General features: G+C 37.7%; 2 protein-coding genes across 2 annotated transcripts; both read left to right on the plus strand.

Annotated features, from left to right (window-relative positions):
• Window positions 1–6,270: 6,270 nt before the first annotated feature.
• LOC110892807 lies at window positions 6,271–6,966 on the plus strand. Its single transcript, XM_022139953.1, has one exon. The coding sequence runs from the start codon at window positions 6,271–6,273 to the stop codon at window positions 6,964–6,966; it is 696 nt and encodes a 231-aa protein (XP_021995645.1).
• A 428-nt stretch (window positions 6,967–7,394) lies between these two features.
• On the plus strand, window positions 7,395–9,554 carry LOC110892809. Its single transcript, XM_022139954.1, has 2 exons — window positions 7,395–7,689; window positions 9,219–9,554. Exons 1-2 carry the CDS (start codon window positions 7,395–7,397, stop codon window positions 9,341–9,343), a joined length of 420 nt encoding a protein of 139 aa, XP_021995646.1. The 3' UTR covers window positions 9,344–9,554.
• The last annotated feature ends 10,934 nt before the right edge of the window (window positions 9,555–20,488 follow it).

The following is a 20,488-nucleotide window of genomic DNA, read 5'->3' on the forward strand; positions in this document are numbered from 1 at the left end:
AGGTGCTGATGTAGCACCAGCATAGAAGGGGTGACCCGTGGCGCTACACCACGGGTAGGCTGGCGAAAATTGGTTGTTTTGTGGCTAGGGTTTGCTATATAATGAAAATTAATGATCATTAAAGAGGACTTACAAACCAAGAAAACCCTAGGGCGATTTTTGAAGCAGATTTTGAGTATTTTGGAGCGTTTTGGCTAGCGGGAATCATTCGGTTGAAGCTTGGAGCGTGGAAGTGAAGATTGTTCAGGTTTTATCTCCCGGTTTTCTTTAATTTCGTGTTTTCAGTATTTTCCAATGAATTCTTGTTTTGAACTTGATTTGCTTGTTTTAGACATCATGTTTCTTGGCTAAACCCTAGATACTACCTAGACAAGATGATGGTTTGATTAAAGTTTGGATCTTTTAACGATTTTTATTGATTGATTATGGATTGATTTCTGAAAGTAAAGTGTTTACTTTTGATTGGTGCGTGTGCGTATTTACTTTTGATTGTTGATTATTTACTGTTTCACATAGATTTTGGTGAATGTCTTTCACATAATAAATTTGTGTTGATTATTTGCATCCTTGCGGGTTCGGGTGATCATTGGGTAAATCGGCCGAAGCCTTAGAAACAGTAATTAAAATACAATTAGAAGTAAATATTCTGCTTAACTTATCGCTGAGAGGCTCGAGTTAGTTGCTAGGTCTCATTGCAATACATAGCTAAGATAGATTTTGAGAGAAGTCGGTTTTAGTTCCCTAATTGCATTTGTGTCTAGTAAACCAAATTAGAATCTAGGATTGCCTTAGATTATCGCGCTGAGAGGTAGGTTGTCGAATTAGGGCACTTTTAGAGTCGTTAGAGGACTGAGAGGAAGTCTAACAGTCGGTATTCATAACAGCCTTGTAGGGTTTCCTAGGTTTCTTCCTAAGAAGGGTCGGGAAGTCTTAGCATTGAAATACCTTAAGGTTTAGTATTTTACGATCCCGGCTCCATACAAAAATAATACCGTTAGAAATCCATTCATAGTTAAACTGGATTCAAGTCTAGGTAGTCGTTAATCTCATCTGAATCAAACCCTTGTCTTCGTTCGTGTCTTAGTCTTAATTTCATTTTAATAGCAATTTTAGGATTTTAGTAACCCCCCCCCCTTAAAACACAACAATTGTTTAGTCGTGTCAGTGTCTAATCTAAATAGAGTCGTCAACGTAATTCAATAGAGTCCTTGTGGGTTCGACATCCGGACTTACTTTTCTTTGCTAGAGTCGACCGGTTCACTTGCCAGTGAGTAGTTTAGTTAAGTTAGAGAGTCTAGATTATTATTACTTGAGTCTAAATTAGGGTTATTTTAGTTTAATTAGTTGAACTACTTTTTCCACATCAGTATCTCTCTAGAACACCTGATGTGTTCTCCGGACAATCACGAACCAGTGAAGCCACCAATTGACAAGTCTTCCTTCTCCACACCCAGTTTTCAGGTAAAAAAATCTTCAACTTCATCTTCAGCCCTTTCTGACTCTACACTTCAATCTAAACCACCGAACTACGACTTCACCCAGAAGTCATTACCCCACAATTCCCCACCACCCTCCCATCACCCTAGTCCACCACCAATTCACCAAATGGCCGATAACCAAATTGTCCACCAGCGTTCCACCACGAGTTTTACCGCAAACTCACCCATCACCCTTCCTGAAATCACCTATGATAAGTCCTGGCAAATTCCTCCATACATCATGACTGCCATTAACAACTCTTGTCAGTTTCATGGTCGTGATGATGAGGACGCGCCAGCACATATCAACCGTTTCACCCGTCTGTGTAGCACCTTCGGCATCGAAGGTGTTAATCTTGATGCCCACTTTCTCCAAGTCTTCCCTTTTTCACTTGCTGGCCGCGCAGCCACATGGCTCGATTCGCAGCCAGCAGGTACTTACACTACTTGGGCTGGACTTAGGGATGCCTTCCTCGCTAAGTATTTCCCACCTGTGAAGGTCTCTCGCCTTCGAGATCAGATTCATTCCTTCAGAATGGAGCCTGACGAACCATATCACTTAGCTTGGGAGAGGTTTCAAACTTTACTCTCGCGTTGCTCCGAACATGGACTGTCGGATTGGGCCTTAGTAGAAAAATTTTATAATGGTCTTACCCCTGAGTGCAAGGCCCGATTCGACACATACGCAGGAGGCCACCTAATGGGAAAGAAAACTGTGGCTTGCTGCAATGATCTCCTTGAGAGCTTCGCTCATGCTGATATAGATCATAGTGCTACCAGCAGGAATTCCAATCCTGTGATTACTTCCTATCTTCTCGAGGAGTGAACCAAGTTGTTTCAGACTCAAAGGTAGTATCTCAACTTGACTATATCACCAAGGAGTTGCTAGAAATTAAGAAGAAGGTAGATAGGTGCGAAGTATATAGAGGTGGACATGACACCAAAGATTGCCCAACCCTTACCCTAGAACAGGTCGAGTATATAGCAGGTCAAAATAGGGGTCCAACTAACCCGTTCAATAATAGTAACCCTAATTGGCGTGCTAACAATTATCGCTCGTCAGGTAACCCCCTGGTTTTCCATCAGGTCAATATCAAAGTAGGGGGCCAGGTTTCTATTCTAGTGGGGGGTCGGGTCAAACAGGTCAATTTGCTAGTTCAGGTTCAGGTGGGCAGTTCAGAGGTGAGGGGTCAAACCAAGAGGTTCAACCTAAGAATGAGGGGTCAAATGGTAGTTTGTCTAGGATAGAGGACCTTCTTACCCAACTATTAGTTAAGGATCAGGCTACCCAACGTACCTTAGAGGACCACGCTACGCTCCTAAAGAATAACCATTCAAGTTTCTTAGACCTTCAAAGGCAAGTTTGGGATATTGCACGCCAGTTGCAAGAACGACCTCCAGGTCAATTCTCGGGCAACACAAAGCCCAACCCTTCAGGCACTTTGAAGGCAATTTCAACCTGTAGCGGTAGGACCTTAGGAGAGGAAGTGAGACCCGAGAGTGTTGAGATAGAAGATGAGGAGCCCGTAGATGAAGAGATTGAAATGGAGGCGCCCGGTAAAGTGCAACCTAGGTTCATCCCAGCAAGTACCGCACACACCGGGGGGCCTTCAAGTGAGAAAAGTGTAGGTAAAAAGCCCATTCAAGTTGTCTCATCACCCAATGTTAATATTTCCCGTGCTCCATTTCCTTCCCGCCTTAAAAATCAAACTTATTCCAAAGAGTACGGGAAATTTTTAGAAATCTTTAAGCAGCTTAGAATCAACCTTCCTTTCATAGAAGCTCTCCAATCAATGCCCAATTATGCAAAGTTTCTAAAGGACCTTCTAAAACGCAAGGATAGGTTAGGAGATTCCCCTTAGTGGGGGATGTTCCGCCGTAGTGTTGAACAAGGTCCCGGAAAAATTGACGGATCCGGGCCTTTTTACCATCCCGTGCTTGTTTGGGAGTGATACCGAGTGTAGGGCCCTAGCCGATCTAGGAGCGAGTATAAACTTAATGCCATATTCCATGTATGAGAGGTTAGGTTTAGGAGAGTTGTCCCCTACACGTATGTCTTTATCTCTAGCCTATAGATCTGTTAAGTATCCACGAGGTATAATTGAGAACCTTCTAGTCAAAGTGGATAAATTCGTCTTTCCCGTGGACTTTGTCGTTCTTGATATGGAAGCCGACGAGAAGGTTCCTATCATTCTAGGACGCCCATTCTTGTGTACTGCCAAAGCCATCATTGATGTCTTTGACGGGAAAATCACACTCCAATTCGGTGAGGAGAGAGTTACTTTCGAGATAGCACGCTCCATGGAACACCCTAGTGGTTCCGATGATCTTAGTAGTCCTTGTCATTCGGTCTATTTCATAGAATCTTTCTTATCTTGTGTCGACCATTGCTTTGACTATATTAGTGGAGCCGACCTAGTTGAGAGTAGGATAGATGAGGTAGTTGAGAAGGTAGAGGAGGTTGTGAGTGAGAGTGAGGGAGTAGAAGAGGACGAGTGGGTCCCCAAAGTGTTAGAATTGAGTGAGATCAAAAGTGAGAGTGAGAGCACACCTATAGAGAAGCCCGCCCCATTAGAACTCAAAGTTCTCCCGTCCCACTTGCAATATGCTTTCTTAGGTGAGGGTTTCGAATTTCCCGTTATTATTTCATCTAAGTTAGAGGAGGGAGAGAAGAGTAGGTTATTAGAGCTGTTGAGAATGAATAGGGAAGCCATTGCATGGTGTCTTTCGGATATCAAGGGCATAAGCCCCGCCTATTGTACCCACTGGATACTCATGGAAGATGATTATAAGCCGGTGGTGCAACCTCAACAGCGCCTAAATCCGAACATGCAAGAAGTTGTCAAGAAAGAAGTGCTTAAGTTGTTAGATGCCGGGGTGATCTACCCTATTTCTGACTCACCATGGGTTAGTCCGACCCAAGTTGTCCCAAAGAAGGGTGGGATGACGGTGATCATGAACGAAAAGAACGAGTTGATCCCTTCCCGTACCATTACCGGTTAGCGTGTATGCATAGACTACCGAAAGTTAAACGACACCACCCGGAAAGACCACTTCCCCTTGCCATTCATTGACCAAATGATGGAGCGTCTAGCGGGTCAACAATTTTATTGTTTTCTCGATGGATTTTCGGGTTATTTTCAGATCCCCATCGCCCCGGAGGATCAAGATAAAATGACATTCACATGCCCTTACGGCACTTATGCGTATCGCCGCATGCCTTTCGGGTTATGCAACGCTCCGATCACTTTCCAAAGATGCATGGTTGCTATATTCCAAGACATGCTTGAGACTTCCATGGAGGTTTTCATGGATGACTTCTCGGTTTACGGCACCACTTTTGAACAATGTCTTCTAAATCTTGATAGGATGCTTACGAGGTGCATAGAGACAAATCTTATGTTGAATTGGGAGAAGTGTCACTTTATGGTGACGGAGGGGGTAATTTTAGGGCACAAGGTGTCGAGAGATGGTATAGAGGTGGATAGGGCCAAGATAGATACCATAAGTAGATTGCCTCCACCTACTAGTGTCAAGTCCGTTAGGAGCTTCCTAGGTCATGCGGGCTTTTATAGGCGTTTCATAAAGGATTTTTCCAAAATCACACGCCCCATGACCCGACTTTTAGAGAAGGATGTACCTTTCGTCTTCGACGAGGAGTGCATCAAGGCGTTTGACTTTTTGAAAGAGAAACTTGTTAGTGCCCCTATACTTGTTTCGCAATTGGAGCTTGCCTTTCGAGCTCGTGTGCGATGCAAGCGATTATGCCGTAGGTGCGGTCTTAGGTCAAAGAGTCGATAAACACTTTCATCCAATCTACTACGCGAGCAAAACTTTAAATGATGCTCAAGAGAACTATACCACCACGGAAAAGGAACTCTTAGCCGTTGTGTTTGCGTTTGATAAGTTTCGCTCATATCTCGTGCTTTCCAAAACCACCGTGTTCACTGACCACGCCGCTTTGCGTTTTCTGTTCGCGAAGCCGCGTCTCATTAGATGGATTCTTTTGCTCTCCGAGTTCGATATAGAAATTAAGGATAAAAAGGGAGCGGAAAACGTCGTCGCCGATCATTTGTCACGTTTAGAGGATCCAAAGAGAGAAGAGGTGCGTGAGGATTCCATAGGAGACATTTTCCCTCATGAAACCATAGATTTTGTTAGTGCCGAGGTAGAAGGTCTGCCATGGTTCTCGGATTTGGCAAATTATTTAGTGACCGGAGATCTTGTGAGGGGTATGTCATACCAACAAAAGAAAAAGCTTTTTAGGGAAGCTAGGAAGTATATTTGGGACGACTCGTACCTATTTAGGATAGGTGGAGATAGAGTGCTTAGGAGATGTGTTTCAAAGGAGGATGGTTTAGACATCCTTAGACATGTGCACGAGGGTTTAACGGGAGGCCATCACGGAGCAAATGTGACGGCACAAAAGGTTTTCGAAAGTGGTTTTTATTGGCCAACGGTAGTGAAGGATGTCGTAGAGTTTGTTAGGACATGTGACCGTTGCCAACGTACCGGCAACATCTCATCCAAGGATGAAATGCCTCAAAATCCCATCCAAGTTCTTGAAATCTTTGATGTTTGGGGCATTGACTTCATGGGACCTTTCTCATCTTCAAGTGGGAATAGGTACATCCTCGTGGCCATTGATTACGTTTCAAAGTGGGTCGAAGCTCAAGCTTTGCCCACTAATGATGCCCGAGTGGTGGTGAGATTCCTTAAAAAGCTATCCACGCGTTTCGGAGTCCCTAAAGCTATCATAAGTGACCGTGGCACGCATTTTTGCAATTCCGCCATGGAAAAAGCACTTGCACGCTACGGTGTCACTCATCGTCTTTCCACCGCATACCACCCGCAAACTAGTGGCCAAGTAGAAAATGCTAACCGAGGTGTCAAGAGAATCTTAGAGAAAACGGTAGGAAAAAGTAGAAAGGATTGGTCGGAAAAGCTCGACGACGCTTTGTGGGCATTCCGCACCGCCTATAAGACACCGTTAGGAACGACACCCTTTATGATTGTGTATGGCAAAGTTTGCCATCTTCCGGTGGAGTTAGAGCATAGAGCTTTGTGGGCTTTGAAAACCGTTAATCTTGACCTTACCGAAGCCGCTAGAAGGAGATTCTTCCAAATTCATGAGTTGGAAGCATTGAGGGATGCCGCCTATGAACGATCTTGGAGTATCAAGGAAAAAACTAAGGCGTTGCATGATAGGAGGTTGCGAGGTTTAAAGGAGTTTAAGGTAGGTGATAAAGTGCTTCTATTCAATTCGAGGTTGAAATTGATAGCAAGGAAGTTAAAATCAAGATGGAGTGGACCGTATGTGGTAAAAGAAGTGTTTCCATACGGCACGGTCGAGTTATACGACGAAGTTGACAAAGGAGCATGGAAGGTGAACGGTCATCGTTTGGAACACTACTTCGGAGGTCCTATTGATACTGCCGAAGAGGAAGAAATTCCTCTCGAAGACCCACCCACCTTCACCAAGCAGTGAGCGTGAAAAGCTTTGGTTGTAGAGTATGTACCACTTGTAAATTTTGTTATTTTTCGTAGTTTGTCGTGTTTGTGTTTTGTGAGTGAATTTGCAGGATACGTACTTTTGAGGAGCTGAAAACGCGAAGAAAAAGTCATTCCAGGTAAGTCCCATACTTAGAAAAATTTTGGGATGGTTTGGGGAAGGTTGGGTAAGATTTAGAAAAATTTTCTAAGGCAAAAAGTTGGAATTTTACGTAACATTATGTTAAAAAATGCCCGTCGCGTAGCGCTACCAACATACCCACCCCGTGCTCGCGCTACACCACCATACAGGTCATAAAAACAACCTTTTGAACAGTTTGGACCCCTAAATCTGACCCCCATGACTTGGTCCCTACCGTCGCGTAGCGCTACGGCCCACACCACTTATGCTTGCGCTGCGCAAGCATGTGTAAACTCGAGAAAAAGCTTGACACCCTCCCTGTTATCCACAACCGACCCCAAAACCCTTTCTTCTCCTACTTCTTCACCGTCGTTCCCTTCCACACCGCCTCCCACCATATTTCCGCCATTAAACCACCAAATCCTCACCGTCTCTCTTCATCCAAACACCCTCGTGCTCGGAATTCGACCCCGAATACAACCCACCATACGTTTCAACTGAATATTCACTGGATTATTCGAAATCGGGACTCCACTCACGAAAAGCTTTTATTTTTCTTGCGAATTTTCGACATATCAGGTATGTATTCTTGCTTTTTCCTCAGTTAATGTGTGTTTTGAGTCCTATTAGAGTTTATTTGAGTCGTTTTGTTTGTCGGTTTGGTCGAATCAGCCGTGAGTCTATGTTACCCAGTCAAGTCCGTGAGGTCGTTTTATCGAGTTGGTCAAGGCCGTGTTTACACGTGATAGTTATTTTGGGTCAGATGTGTATGAGTCAGTAAGTGGGTGTTTCTGGTCTGATGATAATGTCTGCAGAAATCTGTTCAGAGTCAATTCATTCCAAGTGTTGATTCTGTTTGTGAGTTGTCGGGTTACCTTTTTCGATTCAGTCCTTTGTGAATCTGTTGATGCTTAGGTGAGTTATGCTAGATTGAGTCGAGTTTTAGTTCAGGTCAGATGAGTCGGTTCAGGTTTGGTGTGGATTCAGTCGATGTATTGCGTCTATGTGTCGATTCAGTCGAGTCAGTTAGTGTCGGGTCGGAGTTGGGGTATTGTTGTCCGTTCGGGTCGTGAGCTGAATTCTGTTGGTCACTAGGTTGAGTCAGTTTTTGGGTCTGGTGAGTTGTGTAGGATGGGTTGTCTCAAAATAAGTCGAGTCATGTTTCGTGTTAGTCGTGTCCGTGTGGTCTTGTTGAGTGTTAGTCGTCGAGGTCCATTTGTGGTCGTAGCTTAGAGTGTCGAGTTATAATATGGTGAGTCTTGTAATGTCAGCTTCTATTGGTCAGTTGAAGTAAAGTGTCAAGTTCATAGTCGATTACAGGTGCTTGTATCGGTTGCGGTTGGCTTGGTTTGGGTTCACGTAACTTCTTGAAATGGAATTTGCTTTTTGTTTCAAAGTACATAGGCCTTGGCTGGTGTCGGTTTGGGGTGGTAAATGTAGTTGGTTGGGATTGGTTTTGCTAGTCGGGTTGGTGGTGAAATTGTTTGCTTGATATTTGCTTGGTTGGGTTTGATACATTGACTTGAAGCTTCGAGTTTGCGCTTTGGAACTAAATTTTTTTGCATTCGGAAGGAACCTCCTTTCACTAGGCGGAATCTTTCGACACTCAAATTTCTTTTTATAACAACTATTAGGTAATTCCATTTAAAGCGCGAGTTGGACTTCAATGTCATATGTTTGGCACTTTGGCTCTTAATTGGGACAATTAAAAGTGCCGATGAGGGGTAGTGTACATTGAGTCTAGTTGATTGTTTCGCGTTGTCTTGGGGTCGTTTTTAGCATAGTTTCTAGTTTTTAGTATTGTTTGGGTTTACTTGCACGTACAAGTGGTTTAAGCTCGCCCGTACTCAATCTCCATTCGGGCGAGTTTAACCACCACTTAGCAATTGTAAAAAGTAATCCGCTTGTGTTAGAATTAGCCGCGAATGAAATGCTATACGGCTATTCTTTTTTTTTCGAAAAAATTTATGAAAATCCAAAAAAAAATAATAATAAAAAATAAAAAATAAAAAAAATTCAAAAAAAAATTATAAAAATTAAAAATACCAAAAATAGTTTGTTATGACTGACTGTCTGCCTGTATTGTCTTGATTTTATCTGTTTTGCAGGCATGGCTAGTAGTTCAACAAGCAGGAGGGCCCGGCTGGTGCTGGTGCGAGAGTTGATCCGGAGCCTCCAGTTCAGGTATTTGAGGCGAGCAGTCACGAGTCCGATAGTGGACAGTGAGGAGTAGTGTGGGGATGGCACGAGGATGCAGGGGCAGCAGTTGATACTATATCTTTTGTTGATTATTTTTATTTTATGCTATTTTGATCCTCACTTTTGGTCTGTACTGATATTTATACACTTTAAACAGGTTGGTTAGGGATGGATGGGTTGGTTGATGTGATGAAACTGCTAAACTACTGATGCATTTGAAATATATATGATGATATGTTTTGGTAGTTGTTTGATTCAGATAGGTTGATTGTTTTAGCCGCTTTCATTCGCGTGTCCGAGTTTAGAGTTGTTTGCTGAGCGCGTTTCGAATTGGAGGGCTTATGTGGAAATGACTGGCACTTTGACAGTCTCACATATCAGCTAAGTCGTTTCCCTTTTTGTTGTTGTTGTTTTTTATTATTTATTTCGTCGTCTAGGTATTTAGTAGTTCGTTAGCAGTCTAGTAGTTGTTAGGTAGTGAGTCGTTTTTCCATTCTTGCATTAGGGACAATGCAATCTTTAAGTGTGGGGATGGGATACATGTAAATAGTTGAGTCCTATATTGAAAAAATTACAAAAAAATTAAAAAATTTGAAAATCCAAAAAAATTGAAAAATCAGAAAATGTCTTTCGATATGAGAAGTTTGCAAAATAAAACGGAAAATGATAGAAAAGGTGAATTTTTGCTTGGGTTAAATAATAATAATATGAGATTATAATAAATCGAGCTTGCGTCTAGTTAGGGATATGTGGATAGACCCGGGTTTGGTTTTAAGTCCCTTTGTGCTAATACACCTTAATTGTCGGTCTGCTAGTGGGTTTTCGCCTGGGAGATATGGGAAAGCAAAACTGCCGAAAATAGTATAAGGGGCACCGTTATAAGTTAAAACTGTTAGAGTTTGTGATCATGTGAAAAAAAAATAGAATAGGAAGTGAGCTAGAAACTAAATGAAAGTAATGCATTCCTATGTAGTTTGAGCTGGGGATAGCGACTCTACAGCAAGATTACCGCTAGGGTGTGTGAAATCGACCGTGCAAAAAGGAAAAAAAGTACCGAAGCTTAAGTAATCTGTGGTTGGGGATAGCGACTCTACCGCCGGATTGCCTCTTGGTTAGGGAAAGCATCGTCTAGTCTCACGATTGAAAAAAAAGAAAAGCGAAAAAAATGAAAAAAAAAAGAAAAAAAATATTTGATTCTAAACTCTCTTGGTTTTGATATAAGACGGTTGGGAATTGGTCAAATGATCGTTCTTTTAGTCCTACAAGCTTGAGGTGGGAGTAGGTGGACCGTAAATTCTAGTGTGAGACTCTAGGTAGACTGACCGTACTTAAATTAAATTTACATGATAAGGGCTTAGGATTGGATTCGGGTTTAAAGGGACAAGTATATTCGCAATCGTGGCTAATGCAAGTCTTGGTTTTTAATAAGATCTAAATACTTTTTGACCCAAGTGATTATTTGTCTATGATTCCGTTGCACAATTCTTTTTCGAGGACGAAAAAGGAGCAAGTGTGGGGATATTTGATGTATTGCAAAATATATCCTTTATTCGTGTATATTTTGTATAATTTATCGTTATTTATAGTTTAGTTTTATTTAGAATTACGTACTATTGATCAAAGTTCGGTTTTCCAGGTCTTGATACATTCATTGGCTGAAAATTGAGTGGAAACGAGCTATATTGTTGAAGCATTACATCCTGGAACAAGTCACAAAGAGTTAGAATTATTTTAAGAGTTTTGGGGTGTTAAAGATGGAATTTTAAAGAAACATTCTGTGAAAATCACGTGCTCGCGTAGCGCTATGGATAGAGGTCAGTTGCTCGCGCTACACTAGCAACTTAATGAGAAAATCTGAGCTCTATGTCCTGGTGTAGCACCACGAGTAGAAGGCTATTTGCTAGCGCTACATCACCAACAAGTGAGAAAGATTCTAACATGTGAGGTGCTGGTGTAGCACCAGCACAGAAGGGGTGACCCGTGGCGCTACACCACGGGTAGGCTGGCGAAAATTGGTTGTTTTGTGGCTAGGGTTTGCTATATAATGAAAATTAATGATCATTAAAGAGGACTTACGAACCAAGAAAACCCTAGGGCGATTTTTGAAGTAGATTTTGAGTATTTTAGAGTGTTTTGGCTAGCGGGAATCATTCGGTTGAAGCTTGGAGCGTGGAAGTGAAGATTGTTCGGGTTTTATCTCCCGGTTTTCTTTAATTTCGTGTTTTCAGTATTTTCCAATGAATTCTTGTTTTGAACTTGATTTGCTTGTTTTAGACATCATGTTTCTTGGCTAAACCCTAGAAACTACCTAGACAAGATGATGGTTTGATTAAAGTTTGGATCTTTTAACGGTTTTTATTGTTTGATTATGGATTGATTTCTGAAAGTAAAGTGTTCCAGAATTTCTGATTTGGTGCGTGTGCGTATTTACTTTTGATTGTTGATTATTTACTGTTTCACATAGATTTTGGTGAATGTCTTTCACATAATAAATTTGTGTTGATTATTTGCATCCTTGCGGGTTCGGGTGATCTTTGGGTAAATTGGCCGATAGCCTTAGAAACAGTAATTAAAATACAATTAGAAGTAAATATTCTGCTTAACTTGTCGCTGAGAGGCTCGAGTTAGTTGCTAGGTCTCATTGCAATACATAGCTAAGATAGATTTTGAGAGAAGTCGGTTTTAGTTCCCTAATTGCATTTGTGTCTAATAAACCAAATTAGAATCTAGGATTGCCTTAGATTATCGCGCTGAGAGGTAGCTAGTCGAATTAGGGTACTTTTAGAGTCATTAGAGGACTGAGAGGAAGTCTAACAGTCGGTATTCATAACAGCCAGGTTTCTTCCTGAGAAGGGCCGGGAAGTCTTAGCATTGAAATACCTTAAGGTTTAGTATTTTACGATCCCGGCTCCATACAACAATAATACTGTTAGAAATCCATTCATAGTTAAACTGGATTCAAGTCTAGGTAGTCGTTAATCTCAACTGAATCAAACCCTAGTCTTCGTTCGTGTCTTAGTCTTAGTTTCATTTTAATTGCAATTTTAGGATTTTAGTAAACCCCCCCCCCTTAAAACACAACAATTGTTTAGTCGTTTTAGTGTCTAATTTAAATAGAGTCGTCAACGTAATTCAATAGAGTCCTTGTGGGTTCGACATCCGGACTTACTTTTCTTTGCTAGAGTCAACCGGTTCACTTGCCGGTGAGTAGTTTAGTTAAGTTAGAGAGTCTAGATTATTATTACTTGAGTCTAAATTAGGGTTATTTTAGTTTAATTAGTTGAACTACTTTTTCCACATCAGTATCTCTCTAGAACACCTGATGTGTTCTCCGGACAATCACGAACCTAGCTAATTCAACCCAAAATCTTCAGATCTGAACCAAATTCAACCAACTTTTCTGCCGAAATCAGATCTAAGCTAAACCGAACTTAAACCTCATCAATATCCATCGCAAATATGCCAAATTCTAATGAAAATTTGCTGAAAAACACCAAAAAACCACTGAAAAATGTTGAAAATGTAGAAACAACGTCTCGTCTACAAATCCTCTTGAATCTAAACCTCAAATTGAATGCCTACAGTAGTACAAGCACTCTCTATACAGAGCCTATTCTGATACCACTTGTAAGGTCACTAAAACTCAACTATATGGATCAAATCAACAACAATATGTATCAGGTTGTGCGGAATCCATCTTGAAGATGTCACATTGTAGACACATAACAGAAATTAGTAGAAACACAAAGAATTCACCAAAATTGAAATTGTATTAAACACACAGTTTACAAGGTCTCCAAATCTACCAAAAGTCTACTAATACATCACACATACCATATTTATAGGCTAAAAGCAATAGCCCGGAACCTTTATTAGTTACGGACTTCTAGCCCTATACTACAGAAAAAACTGTCCGCAGGAACAAATCCCTAAACTTACAATATATCCGGAACCAATAGTCCGGAACTTTTATTAGTTACGGACTTCTAACCCTATACTACATAACAAACTGTCCATGGGAACAAATCCCTGAACTTATAATATATCCGGAACACTTTAAACTAACCCGAGACACACTTGTTCCTGGACAAACTTTATACTTAGACAAATTTACATCAATTCAAATAAAACGAAAATTTAAATTTTAGACCCTCATCAATCCAAGAGTTGTCAAATCCAGCACTAAATCACTTCAGTGCATTTACATCTCTCAACTTGAAGCGAAAAGACGGTCCTTTTTAGGGAGGTAATGAAGAAGGAAAAAGATCAATTAGGTTAATGAGAATAAGGTCACGCCCCCATTGAGGTTGACGGTTTGGGTCTTACACCTCTTCGAGATGCCAATATTGCCTTTTTAACCAAATGGTGGTGGCGTTTTAAAACCGAACCACAAGCTATTTAGAGAAAGGTGATTTCCTCAATCCATTTTTACCAATCGATCATAGCCTATTCTCCCTTATTCTAAAAGCATCAGTGGTACTTGGAGTTCTATTGCTAAGCCCCAAAACCATCTTACCCATACAAATATCGAGTTAGGTTTAATTAAAGGGGAGGCGAAAAAGGAGACGAAATTCGGCATTGTCTTGACCCGTGGATTTCCCCAACCCCACTTCAGTCTCTTTATCCACACATTTTCAGCTTGAAAACATTAAAAATAGGTTGTTAGGCGATTCTTTCGATTGGTCTAATAACATGGTTAGCTGGAAATGGGACTAGAAGGATTCAGATTGGTCTAGTCATGAAGAATTAGAACTTGCAGACCTGTTACTTCTTTCGCAATTCCAGCCTTCTTCCGAGGCTGATAAGTGGATATGGACTGAAGATTCCAACAGGTTTTTCTCAGTTTCTTCTATGAAATTGGTACTTTAGCTTTTTCTCATTCTATTTCGTAGGTACCGATTTTCAAATGGAATAACAAAGTCCTTAAGAAAGTGAATATCTTTGCCTAGAGAGTGTGCTAAAATAGAATCGCCACTCTAAATGAATTAGCGAAGAGAAACATCATTGTGGGTTCCGTCAAGTGCAAGTTTTCTTCGGATTTGGACGAATCAGCAAGGCATCTTCTAGTTTCATGCATTTGGGCAACTCATTTTTGGCAACTTATCTTTCTTGGTGTAATATTGCTCCATTATATGATTTTATGGTACATGACCTCTTCTCAATTCATGAAGCTATCAATCTTGGACGACGGAAAAAGGAATTCTTCAAGGTATTATTCTGATTGCTTGCTCGTGCATTTGGAAAACACGAAACGAGATGTTTTGTCTCAAGAAATAGAAAGACCATTAATCTTGTAATGAGCGATATATACATGTTAAGTTTATTTTGGATTAGCAATAGATCGAATATTAAGGATCTAGTTTGTAATCTTGTTTTGTTGTTCTTTTCTAGCTTCTTGTTAGCGTTCGTAATGAAATTTGCCGTTCAATTTTTTTTTTTTTACCAGTGTAACTACAAAAACAAAAAGTAACAAATACACTAGGTAATACCACCCACCCATGTTCTTCTCTCCATTTTTATTACCTCTCCCCGTTGACCATCTTATTATGGGTGGGTTTTTTACAACTAGAATGACCGAGTCCTGGTTTTCATGAAAAAGCAAAAATGTCATTTTACATGAGAGTAGCATATTTCTTAGTGTTAGTTAGCAAAATGGATAAAAAGCATAACGCCATGTGACTAGTATAATATAATATGACAATAGTTAGCAAAATGGATAAAAAGATAACGTCGGGTGACCAATCTTTCTATACTAATAAACAAAAATTCTTTTTGCACACATGTCACCTTCTGGTAATTTCTCACCCTTATTTTTTTATTTATCTCTTTTATTAAATAATAATAATAATAATAATAATAATAATAATAATAATAATAATATTAAACATCAATTTAACTAAATCTATTTATCTCTTTTGTTTAATTGATTTATTTTTAACTCTAAAGTTTCGCAATTTAAGTCTAAAGTTTCAATCTTTGGTATTTTAACTCCTTTGATTAATTTGATTTTTCACTTCTAATTCAAAAGTTTTCATCTTTTGCAATTTAACCCTTTAATTTTTTTTACTTTCAATCCAAAACTTTTAATCTTTTGCAATTTCATCTCAACATTTTTTTTACTTTCAACTTTAGTCTCTTATATACTTTTCATCTTTCATAAGTTCCCCGTTTAACGTGTCGTTCTAAATTTCCGACTTAACACGTCGCAACGTGCGTGTGGGGTTCAACGTTTTTTTCATCTATTTTTTCCTGTTTGACATTTCCGTCGCAGCGCGTCTATTTTTCCCCATTTGATAGGTCTGTCGCAACGTGCGAGTTGGAGATCGACTTAGTTATTTTTTCCTTGGTTAAATTTACACACAGGCTCGTGGTCATGTGAAAAATATTTGCCTTTCATCTAACATGATATATAACTATTGAATCCCCCGCCGCATTGCGATGGGTAGTAAATCTAGTATAATATAATATCACAATATCCGTAATTTCTCAAACCTAAAGACCAAAACTAAAATCATGACATATTACACATCACAATACATGTATTTTAGTCTAAACAAAATCATAAATTTTAAATTTTATATCCGTAATTTCTAAGTTCTCGAACCTAAAGACCAAAACTAAAATTTTAACATATTACACATCACAATCCGTGTAATTTACAACAAAATCATATATATATTTTTTAATTTTAGAACGTTTAATATTTTAAAATTTCAAGATTTATTACGATATATAACATAAGAGTAACATTCAATAAATCATTTCTTAGTACGAATTTATAACAACACATTTTGAATATCATTTCTTATTACGAATTTATAGCAAGCACATTTTATATATATATTTTTCACACATAATTATGACAACCATATTTTGACCAAAAAGTTACCTATCAAGTAGTAACGAGTCAACTTTATAATTTTATAACGTTTATTATTTTAAGATATGTTCTAGATGTTAAAATCTTGAAATTTCAACATACTAATACAATGAGTTATGATCAAATACAAAGTATAAAATAAATAAAAAAGGTAAGAAGGATTTTAGTCCATTAATCTTAGATTTGGAGGGTTGAGATTAGTTGAAGGGAAAAAAGATAATAGAAGGGCATAAATGGAATCTTATATTTATGGATTTTCTCTCTCCACATGCAAGGCACATGCCAATTCCCCCATCGATTTAAAACGTCCATAACTTTTTCATACGGCATTTAAAAAAAAATTCACCATAATAACGAACATTTTTTATCTTTAATATGAGTACCATAGTATCATATAAAAATAAAATAAAAAATTCCATTTTTACTGGGTTTTTTTGTATTGTGTTAAAGGTTCAGGTCATTGTGTCTTTTAACTGGGTTTTGGTCAGTAGAGTTTCTATACATTGTGTTATTATCAAAACCTATAACACAATGTTAATTTGGGTTCTATCCATTGTGTTTTTTATAAGAACCTATAACAAAATAAATGACACAATGAAGATGGTGTTATATCTGGGTTTTATATAAATTGTGTTATTAGTTCAGGTAATTGTGTTTAATATGTTATTCATTGTGTTTTAATATGTTGTCCACTGTGTTTTAATAATTTGTTCAATTTTTTTATTATCTTTGTTCATTGTGTTTTAGTTTGTTGTATATTGTGTTTTTAGTTTGTTTTCCATTGTGTCTTCATCTGCTCTTCATTGTGTCTTTTATCTGTTGTCATTAATTGTATCTTTTATCTGTTGTCATCAATTGTGTTTTTATTTAGTCTGATACTTATTGTGTTATATGTTATCGCCATTGTGTTATACGTTATGGTCATTGTGTTTTAGTGTGTTGTCCATTATGTCTTTATCTGTTGTCATTGATTGTGTTTTTGATCTACTTTACATTGTGTTTTACATCATGTCCATTGTGTTATTATCAAAACCTATAACACAATGTTAATTTGGGTTCTATCCATTGCTTTTTTATAAGAACCTATAACACAATATATGACACAATGAAGATGGTGTTATATCTGGGTTTTCTATAAATTGTGTTATTCGTTCAGGTCATTGTGTTTAATATGTTATTCATTGTGTTTTAATATGTTGTCCATTGTGTTTTAATAATTTGTTCAATTTTTTTTATTATCTTTGTTCATTGTGTTTTAGTTTGTTTTCCATTGTGTCTTCATCTGCTCTCCAGTGTGTCTTTTATCTGCTGTCATTGATTGTGTCTTTTATCTGTTGTCATCAATTGTGTTTTTATTTAGTCTGATACTTATTGTGTTATATGTTATCGTCATTGTGGTATACTTTATGGTCATTGTGTTTTAGTATGTTGTCCATTGTGTCTTTATATGTTGTCATTGATTGTGTTTTTGATCTACTTCACATTGTGTTTTACATCATGTCCATTTTGTAATATGCAACTGGGTTTTTGAAATTTTTTTTTGAAAAAATATAACAATATAGTACTCATATTAATAATTATTTTTCAGTACGAATTTATAACAACCATATTTTGTATATCTTTTTCACAGAATTCATGAAAACCATATTTTGACTAAAAAAGTTACCTATTAAGTTATCAAGTGGTAACATATTAACCACTTAAGTAACTGCACAAAATTGATACGATAAATAAAAGTTGAGTAACTTGAGAGAGGAAAAAAAGACTAAACGACTTTAGTGAAATTCTATCAAGTTTGTGTGAGTCACAATTACACTGTAAGTGTAAGTTTGACCCGTTAAGTGAACTCTAAATAATGATTTAACAAACGTAGATTGATCTAAAATAGGCCAAGCATATTTAAATTATTTATCCAATAACTACTTTTACTTAGAATTGAAAATTACACTAATTGTGATTTTAAGATCTAGTACACAAGCAAACACAAGCATTCTTGCACTTTCCACTAGACTAGGGATCCCATTCTCGCTTACACTTTTGATCACATGCTAATTTGAAGCAAAACATTGGAGGAAACTTTTTTGTGCATGCTTGATTTCCTTGGTTTGCTAACACATTTCCTGTAGTCATGCAAAAACAGATTAAAGTAAAAAATAATATTTTTTACACATGATAAAAAAACATAATACAAAAAAAAAAAAATCAAATTTACCACAAGAAGTGATTATGGTTGAAATTAGAAAGTACCAAAAAGGAGATGTTCATAGTTACTCTTTAGATGTTTTTTTCTAAGTAAAACGTGAATTGGGATAGAGGTATATATATATATATATATATATATATATATATATATATATATATATATATATATATATATATATATATATATATATATATATATATATATATATATATATATATATATATATATATATATATATATATATATATATATATATATATATATATATATATATATATATATATATATATATATATATATATATATATGGAAACGAGATTAGGAGAAAACGCCCTAAAGTGTGAGAACGGTGAGAATGGATCCTGGTCGAACACTTGGCGCGCGAAATAATCAGGGCGGAGGGGTTTTTTTGTTTTTTTATCTTCCCTTTTTCCAATTCATGTGTCAAAATACTCCTTCATTTTTTGCGTCTAAGATTTTTTTGGCGTTTAGTTAGATTCAATAACTACCTGCCGTTACTGGTCTTTTTTAGACCTGTCTCGTTCAATTTAGTCGTTTTTATGTCACATAGATAACAGTTTGGCGTTTATGGTATTCCCAAATTTATTAAAATTAATTAATAATTCTAACATTTTGGCGTCCATGGTGTCACCAAATTCATTATATACCTTTAATAATTCAAACTTTATATTTTTTTTGGCTTTTTGTAGATTTTATCAGTTGAATTAATCACATATATCTTATAAATGTAAATTTTTTGGTGTTCATAGCGTTTTTAATAATTCATTAATAATTCAAAAGATTAAAATAAGACGAAATCAAAACAAACTAATAGTCTTTTGTGTATGGGATTACATCAGAGATGTACCCATTGCTTTGTTCATCGCTTTCTTCAGATTCATCATCATCATGTTGTGCATTGGCATATAACGCCATTATCTCGCCTCGTCTTTGCTGCAGCCTATACTTAAATATCATGACAACCCTAGATCTTGCATTATTTGAAGGTGCTAAATCACAGAGTTGTTTAAGAAGATGTAGTTTGTGTGTCTTCAGCATTTCGTCCATCGGCAATGAATAGTCCACCCCGTGTCGATAAGTCACTTAACCGTTCTTGCTTGTTCATCCAAACCCCACCTTCTAACTGTTGGTAGACCAGTATCGTTAATATCATCATCATCATCATCTGCTGGAACTTTTCTCTTCAATCTTTTTATTACCTTTCGAGTCTTTTCACAATCGTCGACCAATGGAACCCTAAGGGCCAGAATATCCCTCTGAATGGCTTCATCCATACTAAGTATGACCTTGATTGTCTTGACCTTCACCCTTCTCCTGTCAGAGAACTTTAGGACGAAACGTCTCTCCGACCTATCAAACCTCCATGCAATAACTTGAGCCATTTTTTTAAGTTTTTATGGCGTTTTAGACAAGGTGTGGCGTGTTAGAGAATACGTTGAGTGTTAAGTTTTGTTTACCTGTTCTACTTGTATAATGACTTTTTTTGCCGCCATGTAGGATGCAGTCCTATAACGTGACAGGTAATTATGGCGTTTTTGTGACAATTGTCAAAATTGGCATGTATTCGTATAATGATTAAACAGTGATTAGTGCCTTAATGATTGTGTTGATTTAAATTAATGACATGAATGCTTTCTGATTATTGTCATATACATATATGAGCATCACATTTTGCATAATGTCATACCATTATTGCATACAATACTCTACTGACTCAAATGATGCACGAAACAAAGATGACACAGTTATCAGACAAATCAGAAAATTGCTGACGGAGTTCAGTACATAGACAGACATGGTATTGAGACACAGAATGAGCCAGAAACCAAGAGTTACACTAGTATAGTGTGTAGGAAAGTAAGGATCATAAAATTGCCTTCCTAAAGTAGTTTAAGTGCCGGAAAGTGCCTAAAACTCACATAAACCGCAGAATTCTGCAGAATTCAGCAAAAATCAGCTGTTAAACAACTTAATATCATGCAGAAATATGGTTAAATGGTCCAAAATACTTTCCTAAGTGTCGAGAATCAAAACTGTCACAAAAGGTAACATAAAGCAAAGTAAACTGCATAGTT

Source organism: Helianthus annuus, chromosome 8 (assembly GCF_002127325.2).
Source record: "Helianthus annuus cultivar XRQ/B chromosome 8, HanXRQr2.0-SUNRISE, whole genome shotgun sequence".
NCBI classification, from domain to species: domain Eukaryota; kingdom Viridiplantae; phylum Streptophyta; class Magnoliopsida; order Asterales; family Asteraceae; genus Helianthus; species Helianthus annuus.